We start from the raw sequence: 14231 nt of genomic DNA, 5'->3' as shown, positions 1-14231 counted from the left end.
TGCGTTGGACGCCACTCGTTGTAAGGCTTTTCCGACAACTTTAACAAAGGCGGCCATGAAGTGATTTGATGTCCTCCTCCCAGGTTGGTGACCAGCTTCGACGACCTCTCGCGCAAGTTTCTCGCACGCTTCTCAATCCAGAAGGACATAGTCAAGCATGCACCCAACCTATTAGGAGTGAAACAGGAGGTCGGAGAACCCTTGAGAGACTACATGGAAATGTTCAATAAAGCGTGCTTGGAAATCCATGACTTACCCACTGAAGCAGTGATAATGGACCTAGTCAATGGACTCCGAGAAAGACCCTTCTCTCATTCCATCTCAAAGAGACACCCGTCTTCTTTAAGTGATGTACAAGAACGACCTGAGAAGTACATCAACATGGAGAAAAACTCCAGGTTACGAGAACCGAGTTGGCGGATAGGGCACCCCCACCAATCAAAAGAAAAAGAGAAGGAGCCCAAGAAAAAGGAAGAAGTCAGAACTGAAAGGCCTAGGATATATCACTCTTACACTCCTCTGCGGGTTTCCCTAGTCGATGTATATAGGAAAATTTGTCACACTGAAAAGCTTCCTCCCCCACGACCCATCAAGAACAAAAAAGGGGGAAGTCGTAATGAAGACTGTGAATACCATAAATTGTATGGACACTCTACTAGTGATTGTTACGACCTAAAAAATATGATAGAAAAGCTGGTCATAGAAGGTCGGCTAGATAGATATCTCATGAAAAGGTCGGACAATCATGGAAAAAGAAAAAGAGATGATGAAGGTCATGGACAAAGAAGTCCACCCCCGCAAACTCCAGAACGACATATTCATATGACATCGGGGGATTTGCGGGAGGAGGGTTGACCAAATCATCTCGCAAAAGGCATTTGAAGGAAGTCTATCAAGTCGGGAACAAAGTGCCCGACCTCCCCACCATCTCTTTCACCAAGGAGGACGGACAGGGTATTGTTCCTGGGCATGACGACCCAGTAGTAATCACTATGATTCTCGCCAACGCTCATCTACATAGAACTCTGGTGGATCAAGGGAGCTCAGCTAACATTTTGTTCAAACCAGCATTTAATAAGCTGGGATTGGACGAAAAGGAGCTAAGAGCTTACCCAGACACTCTCTTCGGACTAGGAGACACTTCCATTAGGCTAATGGGTTTCATTCCCCTACACAAAACTTTTGGAAAGGGAATAAAATCCAAGACATTAAGCATTGACTTTATTGTCGTTGATGTAGCTTCTGCCTACAATGCCCTAATAGGCAGAACAGCCCTAAATTGGCTCGGAGTTGTGGTTTCTACCCCCCATCTCTGTATGAAGTTCTCAACACCAGAAGGGATTACCACCATCAGAGGAGATCAGAAGTTAGCGAGAAAAAGTTACAATGAAAGCCTTAACCTAAGAGGTAAAGGCAAGGAAGTCAATACCATTGAGCTCGGAGGAGTCCGAGTTAAGGAAGAACTACGACCACAGCCTTGAGGAAAGACTGAAGAGGTACAGATCGGGCAAGAGGTCGGAAAGAATACCAACATAGGAGCTAATCTAACGGGAGATCTGAAGCAGAAGCTGACACAGCTCTTACAAGGAAATTCCGATCTCTTCGGCTGGAAAGCTTCCAACATGCCAGGGATAGATCCCGAGTTCATGTCACATAGATTGGCTGACATCCAAAATCCCAACCTATCCAACAAAGAAGACGGAAGCTAGGACCTGAACGGGCTCAAGTGGTCGAAGAGCAAGTACAAGCCCTGTTTGAAGCAGGCTTCGTTAGAGAAGTCAAATACCCAGCCTGGCTGGCAAACGTGGTGTTGGTCAAGAAACAGAATGGAAAATGGAAGATGTGCATCGACTACACCGACCTAAACAAGGCATGCCCTAAGGACCCATATCCTCTACTAAATATTGATACCCTAGTAGATTCCAGCTCGGGGTATCAATACTTGTCATTCATGGACACTTACTCGGGATATAACCAAATTCCGATGTACAAGCCAGACCAAGAGAATACATAATTCATCATGCCCAGAGCTAGTTATTGCTACGTGGTCATGCCATTTGGATTAAAAAATGCAAGGGTCACATACCAAAGGCTGATGAATAAAGTGTTTGCACCTCATTTAGGAGAACTAATGGAGGTATATGTAGATGACATGCTGGTAAAGACCAAGGATGATGCCTGCCTCCTGAATGATCTCTCGCAAGTCTTCAACACCATAAGAAAGCATGGGATGAGATTAAATCCCGATAAATGCACCTTTGTACTGGAGGCTGAAAAATTCCTAGGATTCATGCTAACACAAAGGGGATTGAAGCCAACCCCGATAAGTGTAAAGCGATCTTAGAAATGAAGAGCTTGACCTGTTTAAAGGAAGTTCAGCAGTTGAACGGCCGACTTGTAGCTCTATCCATATTCTTGGCAGGATCAGCATTAAGATTCCTAGCGCTTTTTTCCATACTAAGAAAATGATGCCAGTTCGAATGGACTCTTAAATGCGAAGAGGCATTCCAAGAGTTTAAAAAGTACCTGAGCCAACATCCTACCCTTTCCCGGCCAAAAGCAGGGGAAGAGCTGGTATTATACTTAGCTGTCGCCGAGAAGGTTGTGGCGTCAACATTAATACGGGAAGATGAGGTCGGACAACACCCCGTCTACTTTACAAGCAAGATGTTATAAGGCCCTGAACTAAAATTTCAAAAACTTGAAAAGTTCGCATATGCCTTGATATTAGCATCTAGAAGGCTTCGACTTTATTTTTAATCTCACACCATAAAAGTTCGGACGAATCAGCCCATGAAGCAAATCCTTCAGAAAACAGATGTTGCGGGCAGAATGGTTCAATGGGCTATAGAGCTATCCGAGTTTGACTTGAGGTACAGCTATCAAAGCTCAATGCCTCACCGACTTCGTGGTCGAGTACGCAGGAGATCAAGAGAAGACTTCCACGACCTGGGAGTTGTATGTGGACGGCTCCTCCAACAAAGTCGAAAGCGGTGCTGGCATAATATTGGTTAATCCGAAAGGAACTCAAATAGAAGTCTCCTTGAAATTTGAGTTTTCGGCTTCCAACAATCAGGCAGAATATGAAACCCTGATTGCCAGTCTAAAGCTAGCCAAAGAAGTTGGCGCAACCAAAATAGTAGCCTTCAGTGATTCTCACGTGGTGATTTCTCAAATTAATGGAGAATATCAGGCTAAAGACCCAAATATGAGAAGGTACTTAGAAAAAACTATGGAGTATCTTGGGCAATTCCCCGAAACCGAGGTAAGACACACAACTCGGGAACTTAACAGCAGAGCAGATGCCCTCTCCAAGTTAGCAAGTACCAAACAAAGGAAAAACAATAGAAGCCTGATTCAAGAAACCCTACAAGAACCCTCAGTCATGAAGGCAGAAACCAAGCCAGATGTCTTAGAAGTTTCCGGATTAGACCTCGGATGGATGACTCCCCTGGTCGAATACTTAAAATTCGATATCTTACCGGAGGAACAAAAAGAGGCCAAGAATATCCGGAGGGAAGCACAGAACTACACTTTGGTGAAAAATGTCCTTTACAGAAGGAGGATATCTGCACCATTGTTGAAATGCATCCCGACTTCTAAGACGGAAGAAGTTTTGGAAGAAGTGCATAGTGGCATCTGTGGAAACCATCTTGGAGCAAGATCTTTAGCCAGAAAGGTTATCTGAGCTGGATTCTTCTTGCCGACCTTACAAAAAGGCACTGCCGACTTCGTAAGGAAGTATCAACCATGCTAGATGCATGCAAACTTCCATGTCACTCTCCCAGAAGAACTAATTAGTATAACTTTTCCGTGGCTTTTCGCAAAATGGAGACTGAACCTACTCGGACCTTTTCCTCAAGCGCCTGGACAAGTAAAATACCTTATAATGGGGATAGATTATTTCACAAAATGGATTGAAGTAGAGCCTCTAGCCACCATTACAGCACAGAGAAGTCGGGAGTTTCTTTACAAGAATATCATTACTAGGTTTGGAGTCCCCCACTCCATCACCACGGATAATGGTACTCAGTTTACCGACTCTACATTCAGGAACCTGGTGGCCAGTATGAAGATAAAACATCAATTCACCTCGGTCTAGCATCCCCAGGCGAATGGACAAGCTGAGGCAGCCAACAAAGTTATACTGGCAAGGCTTAAGAAAAGACTTCAAGAAGCAAAGGGAGCTTAGGTTGAAGAGCTTCCTCGAGTATTGTGGGCCTACCAAACTACACCTCATTCTACTACTCGAGAGACACCCTTTCGACTTACTTATGGCGTAGAAGCCATGATCCCTGTTGAAGTCAACGAGCAAAGTCTTAGGCTGAGATTTTATGACGAGGTCGGTAATGTTCAAGCTCACAAAGAAGAACTCGAGTTGCTCCTAGAAGTCTGAGAACAAGCCCAAATAAGGGAAGCAGCGCTAAAACAAAGGATGATGAATAGATACAATAAAAAGGTCATTCGAAGAAACTTCGCCCATATGACTTGGTTCTAATCCGAAATGACATCGGTGTAAACAAGTCGGGCGAAGGGAAGCTCACTGCAAATTGGAAGGGACCCTACAAGATAGTAGAGGTCTTAGGAAAATGATACTATAAGGTGTCCGACCTAAGTGGATCCGAGCTTCCTAGGTTATGGCACGCTTGCAATATGAAGAGATATTACAGCTAGAAGCGAACCTCGCTCCCTGATGTACTCTTTTTTCCAACTTCATGATTTTTTTTTCCCAAAAAAGGGTTTTTCTGGAGGGGGTTTTAACGAGGCATCACAGCAAGGGCTAGGGGCAGAAATTCCAACCCCTTAGTAGCAAAAGCATCTTTTTAAAGCCATATTACATTTAGTAATAATATTTCTCTTGAAATTTTCCATTTTTTCATTACTACGATACGCACTGACTTAAGCTCGAAAAAGCGCAAAAATCCATATGGTCGGCAAGATAAAGCGACGAGGTACAAGTTGGTGTAAAGAGGTTATAAAAGTTGATCATGACAACTTGGAAACAATATAGCTAATGACTTATAAGTCAGAGAGCCCGAGCAAAACTAAATGCATCACAAGAATAACCTAAATCTCGAAAACGGTTCAATAAGCACAGCAAAGTTGAAACGTAGCCGAATAAAATAATGAAAAACGAGAGACATAAAATCCCATTAAAGGTCAAGGACGGCAACATTTCCATAGGAATCTAATCAAAGTCGAGATTACTTAACAAAAAGTTTTTCAGAAGTCACAGTCAAACTATCTTAGAAAAGTTTTTCAAAAGCTTTATGAAACTAAGGTATAGAAAAGGGTTTTTCGAAAAGCCTTAAACCATTTAAAGTTTCAGGTAAAACAAAACATCACCACGCAAATAATAAAGTAACCATGTTTTGTTAAAGGCCCTATCCAAAAAGGACCAAATAAACAAAAGTTGTTGTTTATGATCCTATTAAGGATCAAATGTCACCAGCCATCAACACAAATATAACAAAAAAATAAATATAAAGAGTTCATAAAAAGACCCACAAGCCGGGCCCTAATTAGCTTCAAATCATTGGGGACCAAAAAGGGGGTTGGAGTCGTCGGTAGGAGAAGAGGTCGGTTCGGCCGCAGAAGCTGGAGGGGTCGGAGGGATCTCTTCGGCATCATGAGGAGCAGCGGAAGAAGTCGACATATCAGCCTCACGAGGAGGAGATTCAATGATGCGTTGTCCCGCCGTCTTCAACTCGGAATCAGTCTCAGGACGAGGAGGAGAAACTATTTCTCCATTAACAACTACCTTGTCGGGGTGGAGAGGAGATAGGTCCAAGTCGAGAGCAATAACTCCGACTTGCTGCTTCAGCACCCTAAACACCTCCTTGGTACCTTCAAAAATGGAGTCCTCCAAGTCCTGATGGCTCCTCCGAAGCTGCTCAACCTCCTTTTTGTAATCAAGATTGGCCGAAAAGATCCTAACATAGTTCTGTTCGGCCTTCTCCTTCAAACCCTCAACCATCACACACTGGCCCATCAATTTTTTCTCCCTCTCCCGGGTCCAGGCCAACTCTTCCTTTAGCCTATCATTATCCTCCTGCAGCCTTTTTTCCTCCTCCTGATACATGACAATCCTCCCTTGAAGGTCCTCCAAAGATTTTTGAGTAGTGCTCAACGGGGTTTTGTCAAAAATATCAAACAGGGAGGTACAGACCCCATTGATGACAAGTTATCTTAGGCTAGTTTCACAAGCCTTTTCAGTCATTTTTACTTAGTTTTCATGTATTTCTTAGGCAATAAGTAAGTGTTTTTTTTTTTTTTTTGAATGCAAAGCTCAACACAGTAAGGTGGAGCAAACATGGTTATCCAACAAGACAAATAAAATAAAAATAAAACTAAAATTTAGACAGCTGGGAACTAGAGCAACTCCACAAGGCCGATCCCCAAGTCATCTCCGGCATAGCCATCAACAACACAAAGGATCCACACAACTCCACTCATTAGCGCTAAGGAACGTCATGTTGATAACTTCTTCAACGCCTTTGCTGGTATTCTGAAAAATCCTCCTATTTCTTTCCAGCCAGATGTTCCAAAGGATTGCACAGAAGCACCTCAACCGCTGCCTTTGGTTCTCCTTACTCCGCGGTTCCTCTGTCCAGCTCAAAAAGTGCTCTTTCAGCGTCCCCGGAAAAGACCATTGTCTGCCAAAAGCTGATATCCAAGCATTCCACACCTGCCACGCAAAGGTACAACCTAGAAACAAGTGATGTACATGTTCCACATCATTATTACATAATACACAGACATTATCTTCCTGGGTGATGATACCAAACCGGCTTAGCCTTTCCTTAGTATTCACTCGGTCTATCAGCACAAACCAAGCAAAAAGCTCAACTCTCGGTGGCACCAGACCTTTCCAAATACTCTTAGTAAAGCTGAAACTAGTTATCGCCTGTGGTAGTATTTCCTCCTGCCATACCTGCACAAATGAGTTAGTTGAAAAAACACCTTGCCTATCATATTTCCATACCACCCTATCCTCTCTGTTTTGTACTAGCCTCACCGGTCTCAAAACCTCATGCAACTGGTCTAGAAGTTTCAATTCCCATTGGAAGAGCTCACGCCTCCAATGGAAATTCCAAATCCACTCTAATCCATCCCAAAACCCACACACCCCGATAACAGATCCCTCCTGGTTTGAAACAGAGAAGAGCCTCGGGAATCGATCTTTTAGAGTTCCACCGAGAAGCCACACATCCTCCCAGAACCGAGTCCGTTGCCCATCACCCACCTCCATTGACAAACCTGTGACCATCTTATCCCGAAGCTGTTGATTCGTGAAACTTACTTGGCATATATCCCTCCATGGACCTCCTCGTGTAGGTAATACTTGAGTTGAGAGGAGTTCATTTGAGTTCAGATTATGACACGAACACACTACCTTCTTCCATAGTGGGCAATCTTCCTTAGCAAAGCGCCACCACCATTTAAACAACAGAGCAGTGTTCCGAATCAAAGCGTCCCCCACTCCCAACCCACCTAACTTCTTAGGAGCCTGCACCACTTCCCATCTTACCAGAGCCATACCATTTCGACCATCTTCCTTACACCACAAGAACCTTCTTTGCAAAGATATCAACTTCTCAGCAACTCCCTTCGGCATCTTGAACAGACTCAAGTAATACACCGGCAAGCTGTTTAAAACGAATTTGATAAGCACCAATTTTCCAGCTTTATTTAACACTTTAGCTTTCCACATACTGAGCTTCTCCTCCACTTTATCAATGATAGGCTTCCAGGTCTTCACCAACCTCGGATTTGCACCTAACGGGATTCCAAGGTATTTGACAGGAAGAGTGTCTCGCTTACATTCCAACAAGTTGCACATACGTTGGGCCCACTGCTCATTGCAATTGATTGGAATCAAGCTGGACTTATCGAAGTTGATACTAAGCCCTGACATCAACTCAAAGCACCTCAGCATCCTCTTGTAATTCCTAATAGACTCCTCTTTTGGTGGGCAGAAAAGAATAGTATCATCTGCAAATTGGAAGTGTGACAATTCTATACTGTCCCTGCCCACTAGCAGTGGCGATATCCGTCCGTTCCTAATAGCCTCCCCAATCATGCGATGCAGTACATCCACAACTAGAACAAACAAGAAGGGGGAAAGGGGGTCACCTTGTCTCAAGCCTCTTTCCATCTTGAACGGTTTAGAAGGCGATCCGTTCATCAGAACCGACATGGAAGTGTTTGAATAAGTAAGTGTTTGAATAAGAATTTTATGATTATCTTGATTCAATCAAACATTGTTAATTTTATGCATTATGATGAGATTTATGCAAGATTTATTTTATTTTTATGAAATGATGCAAATCTTATGATTTTGACAAGGCTTTGATTGTACATGTTTAATTGATGGCAGGTGAAGAGAGAAAAAGAAAAAGCATATAAAACAAAAAATTAATATAAATTAAATTAAAATTTATTTATTTATTTCAATTAAATTAAATAATAAATATAATTAATTAATTATAATTAATATAATCAAATAAAATATCAAATAATTTAATACTTATCCTAGTTAAATTAAATAAAGAAAATACCTTTAAATATATACTATATAAATTAAGCTATTAATTAAAAAAATTGATTTTAATAATAAATAATAATTATTGAGCTACAACAGGTTACGGCATCCGTATCCCTAAATTGGACACGTACTACACATATGTCCCGCAAAAGTTTTTATAGGTGGAAGATCCATACCCTTTCAATGTCCATGCCCAGGTTGGGCGCCTGCTTCTTTACGTAATCTTTATTTATTATTATTTTTTTAAAATTAGTATTAAGATTCGAATATGCAATCTTTAAATGAATATAAAAAAATATGAAAAATTAATAAAATATTTATATAATATGTACAATGGAGGTTTAAGGAGTATTAAAGATATAATCATTAGTATTATTTTTTTCATCAGTTGAAACATTTGGAATGAGTGGTATCATGACATGGTATTAGAGCTTTAGATCCGAAAGATCAAGAATTCGATCATTGGTGGTGAATCCAAAAATCAGTTTAAGTTTATTATCCTTAGTACTCAAATAATTATTCTAAATAGTATGGAGAATATTCATTTTATAATTCAATAACCCATTATACACATTATATAAATAGTTCATTATCTTTTTAACAAGATTCAAAAAAAATTATGTCATTTGAACTGTCTGTTTGGCTTAAGTAAACTTTATTTTATTATTAGACAATAAAGCACGTACATATTTTCTATTCACAATATGCAACCAACAACCACAAAACGTCACTACTAGCTGAAACAAGATAACATTAAATTTATAGAAACATGCATTATAGTAAGAGTTTTTATCATTATCAAAATTTAATATTAAAATTTTTATTTGACTTCTTTTAGTTAAGTATCAATAGATTTTAAGTCAGCAGGAAACACATTGCCGTTAATTTAATAAATAAGAAGTATCAATAAATTTATATTCTCAGATATGAGTAAATTAATTCTTTCATTTTTGCATATTTAAATGTTAAATTTTTTTAATAAATAAATTTATTAGTATTCTAAATTTTTATAAGTAAAAGTAATAATATATTTATTTTTTATAAATATAAAATTAATTTTGTTGAACTTTTATAAATAAAAATGATAATTTACTCTTTGAAAACCCAAATAATAGAATTTAATGTAAATAATCATTGTGGGAGCGTGAGGCACTCATGCACAGAGAAGAAGGGGGCAAGTCTGGTTCGTCCACTTGAAATATAAAGAAATATATTATAAGTTAGTGTAATTGAATAAAGCTAATGTATTGATTATTGAATGGCGGGGTCGCATAGATTAAGCCAAATAAATTCAAACAAATGGGGCAATAGCTAAACGTAGAAAACACATATTCAAATTTTCATTAAGGAAACAAAGACATTGTTCTGCATGGAAGCAAATCAAAGTTTGTTCTGTTAAAAAATTAATTTGGTTTGTGCACATAAATAATTATATTATATTATTTTAAAAAATAAAAACTAATATTTAAATTAGTCTTTAAAATTATATTTGTACTTTAATATGATTCTCAAAGTTTAAATTTACTTAATTTGGTTTTCTAACTTGACATTAGTATGACTCGCGTTAGTCTCAAATAACAGTTACACTGGACTTTTTCTTTGTGATAATTGAAACTTTTTAATTTAATTTATTTCTTAAAAACTTTTTAAAACTCTTAAGTGAAATTAGGATTAAAATTTTAAAGATTTCTTAAAAAATAAATTGAAATAAAAAATTTCAATTAACACATTATTAGATAGCTATTAAAGAGTTTAATATGGTGGCTCTCAGCTCATTTTAACACGTCGTTAATCATTTTATAATGAAAATAAGGTGAAAGACTAATGTGAATTAAGAATGTTAAATTTTAGACTAAATTAAATAAATCAAAACCTTATGAATGAGACTCAAATATGAGTATACTTTAGAGACTAAGTTAAATATTAACTCAAAAAATAATATTCTTATTATAATATACGCACTAAAAGTTATTATTTGTATAAAATATATATTAAAATATAAAATATTTAATAAAAATATATAAAATAATATATATTTATATATAAATATATAATAATTAATTTAGTAATTATTTTTATGTGCAATAACATTTTTGAAAAAAAAATAAATTCTTAACAAAAAAAATTTACATAAATTATCATTTGTACCCATAAAAGATACATATGCTGACAAAATGTACCCATATAAAAATAAAACGACAATTATAATCACGGAAGATGGCTTTCGTGTGCCAAGAGTATCCAAATATTGGTTACACAATTTGGCATATGAAAACTATCTTTCGTAGATACAATTGTCATTTTATTTTTATATGGATACATTTATCAGCATTTGTACCTTTCATGTAATTTATTCAAAAAATTTGGAATATTTGAGGGCTATAAATGGGTATGGGGCATGTATAGAGCCGACAAAAAGAAAAGACGTAGGATTAGAAGGAAATAGAAGATGAGTGTCTCACTATCATCGATTTCTCGTATAGGATCAACGCATTTATTTTGATTGCTCTTAAATTTGTTATTAAACTAAACCATTATAATCTTAATCTGTGATAAAGGCTACTTTTTTATTCTGTTTTTTATATTCCTCCTTATTTTCGTTTTTCGTTCGTTCCTCCAATGGTTTTGGGCTTCAAACTTTGAATTTGAAAAAACCACGAAGAAAGTATCGATTTTGAATGGAGGAAGGGTACCCCACAAGCAAGTTTAAGAGGGTGTGTGTCTTCTGCGGCAGCAACTCCGGCAACCGTGAAGTCTTCAGCGACGCTGCGATTCAATTAGGCAATGAACTGGTACACCATTTTCTCTTATTCTATTCCCCAATGTGGCAAGTTCTCTGTTTTCCATTCTTTTCCGTTTAATGCATACCATGTGTTTGTCGTTTAGAAACCGTTGTATTCTTTCAATGCTGATATGCAGCAAAGAGCACTTTTTTTCTTTTATGCTATTTTGGGGTAGGTTTGTAGTCACATGTCTGTTTTTCTTTATATAAGCTAACAACTTTTTATAGATGCATTTATTGCTCTGCACGGGAACAGTGGTATGTATAAACTTTTATGCATTTATTGATGTGAATTAATTACAGGTTAAGCGGAATATAGACTTGGTGTATGGTGGGGGCAGTGTTGGATTAATGGGCTTAATATCTCAGAGGGTGTATGATGGAGGATGCCATGTTCTAGGGTATGCCTAAAAGAACTTCCTTTTGTAGTGTTTGTTATTGCTTCTTTAGCTGTGTAGTTTCACTGATATGTTCTCACATTGTCTCATACACAGGATCATTCCAAAAGCTTTAATGCCTCTTGAGGTATTTGTTTTATTTTTTCTGTCCATATACATTTACTTAATCAAGTTTAATACTTGTTTATTTCATTGGGATTTTTATGGTGATTATTTGATTGCCATTTATTAAAGCTAAGCCTTTTCCAAAGACTTAGTTTAGGAATTTCTCTTCTTGCTTTGTGGCAGGACTGGTGAAATTTGGTGGGTTGTGATAATTGTTAGTTTCTTTGTAAGTTGTTGTTGGTTAATTTGACAGATATCAGGTGAAACAGTGGGTGAAGTAAGAATTGTTTCTGATATGCATGAGCGTAAAGCTGCAATGTCTCAAGAAGCTGATGCATTTGTTGCTCTCCCTGGTAGCTAGTTACCTTAACCTCTACAAGTCTTTTAAAAAATAATTGATGGTTATATGTATTATTGTTTGTGAATGCTACTAGAGGTGTTCTTAAATATGCTTAAACTTGCTTTATTTTTGGTGTTTTGGATTATCTTACTAACTACTTAGGAGGATATGGAACCATGGAAGAGCTGTTGGAAATGATAACTTGGGCCCAACTTGGGATTCATAAAAAACCGGTGAGCTATCTTGATTTTTTGTACACAGCTAGCTTATTGTTTTTCATTGTATAGTATAAAAAATCCTTAGTATATTAATCAAATTTTTAACTTGATATCTTCACAGGTTGGTCTACTGAATGTTGATGGTTACTATAACTGTTTGCTTGCACTATTTGACAATGGTGTTAAAGAAGGATTCATTAAGCCGGGTGCGCGAAATATAGTTGTTTCTGCTCCATCAGCCAAAGAACTTATGATGAAGATGGAGGTGTAACTTCAACTTGCCAATTTTCAAAGGATGCATTAGATATGTATACATGCAAATTTGCATTCAAATTTTTTAAATGAATCTGACTCATCTTTGTTGCTTGGTAGATCATATTAGGACATGATAATAATTTGCAGTCAATTTGGTTTTGTTTTGTTTAAGTGTTGTCATTCAATGCCTAAATAAAGCTTTCACATATGACTCTTGGCATATATTCTCATGCATTGTCAAAAAAAATAAAAGACTGTACCATATTTGTTGATTGGGACATGGCTTCTTTTTCTTCCCCAAACACTTTGCCGTGTGTTTGTTGTCAATTTGGACTTTGATGCTCTTGTGTTGGCACTTTCAAACATGAATAATAGGCTTATTGGACATTTGGGTTTTTCAGAATCTCCAAATGAGTTCAGTGTTTTTTTTTTTAAAAAAAAAGAAAAGAAAAATTAGGACATTAGAAATGTTCAATATATATTGCTAACTCTCTCCTATTTTTTTTTTCCTTTTTCAGCAATATACTCCTTCACATGAGCATGTTGCCCCTCATGAGAGCTGGGAGATGAAGCAATTAGGTAATTATCCAGGACAAGAAAACTCAGAGTGAAAGGTTTAATCATTGTTATTAATGATGGAAGCTGTAAAGGGTTTTTCTCCAAAATTGATTTGTGATGTGATTCTTCATCATTTAAGGTGTATACAACAGGTTGTGTAGATGGGGCCATAAATATTACTATGTTACTATATGCACTAATTTGGTTTCTATAAACCCCCTCTATCTTCTGGAGAACTTTTTATTTTTAATATTGGAGTAGTAGTGGTGTTTTTTTAAAATGTGGATTGTTGGAGTGTTATACTCAAATGTGGAATCGTGTAACTAGAGAAGTAGAAATTGGACCGTCCGATTTATTAGAGGTACACAAATCGGACCCTGGATGCCGAAGGCGTCCTTGGGGTGATCTCGTAGTTCCTACGGGGTGGAGACGATGGGGTCGGTCCATGGATTTTCTTTCCTTTTGCCGCATTTTGTTCAAAGGGTTGAAGGGAGATAGTGCATCAAGTTGTTCGCAAGGGCCAACTTGATCCTCTTCCCCAGGATTCCAGATGAGGAAACCCTAGGAGAGCTGCCGACTCCAACTACCGTCCATGTACGATCCCTACTAGATCTGACCAACTACCCATCCTACCTCCTCTACGTTCTTGACAGCCCATTTTTGTCTCAGTAGAGTCTTTCAGTGGCACGGTCCGATTTGTGTTAAAAAAAATTTAAAAATTTGAAGTACAGAAATTGGACCCTCCAATTTCTATACTTTTCACAGTTTTAAAAAACACCAAAAATTATAATGTTAAGATATATCACCACTTATACTTCCATAACAAAAAAAATTAGCCTCTTCTGGAGTGCTAGTATGTGTCTGCTTTTGCACCTTTGCATCATTTACTTATTGAATGGTCAATGGAATTATGAATCACTACTGTGACATAGTCTTATCTGATTTTTTACCTCACTCATTAAAGGCAAAAGTACTTTAAAATTGAAAGAGATGATAAGCATTTCTTGAGCAGAATGTCACTTGTGCG

At 37.8% G+C, this 14231-nt stretch overlaps 2 protein-coding genes across 2 annotated transcripts; both read left to right on the top strand.

The window, feature by feature from the left end:
• The first annotated feature begins 992 nt into the window (after positions 1 to 992).
• On the top strand, positions 993 to 1481 carry LOC140180784 (uncharacterized). The gene has a single exon (XM_072222080.1). The coding sequence runs from the start codon at positions 993 to 995 to the stop codon at positions 1479 to 1481; it is 489 nt and encodes a 162-aa protein (XP_072078181.1).
• A 9403-nt stretch (positions 1482 to 10884) lies between these two features.
• LOC112766683 (cytokinin riboside 5'-monophosphate phosphoribohydrolase LOG8) lies at positions 10885 to 13419 on the top strand. Its single transcript, XM_025812582.3, has 7 exons — positions 10885 to 11340; positions 11634 to 11731; positions 11825 to 11855; positions 12087 to 12186; positions 12336 to 12406; positions 12513 to 12656; positions 13165 to 13419. Exons 1-7 carry the CDS (start codon positions 11227 to 11229, stop codon positions 13255 to 13257), a joined length of 651 nt encoding a protein of 216 aa, XP_025668367.1. The 5' UTR covers positions 10885 to 11226; the 3' UTR covers positions 13258 to 13419.
• The last annotated feature ends 812 nt before the right edge of the window (positions 13420 to 14231 follow it).

This window comes from Arachis hypogaea, chromosome 17 (genome assembly GCF_003086295.3).
Source record: "Arachis hypogaea cultivar Tifrunner chromosome 17, arahy.Tifrunner.gnm2.J5K5, whole genome shotgun sequence".
NCBI classification, from domain to species: domain Eukaryota; kingdom Viridiplantae; phylum Streptophyta; class Magnoliopsida; order Fabales; family Fabaceae; genus Arachis; species Arachis hypogaea.
This window is presented reverse-complemented; position numbering and strand designations above follow the sequence as displayed.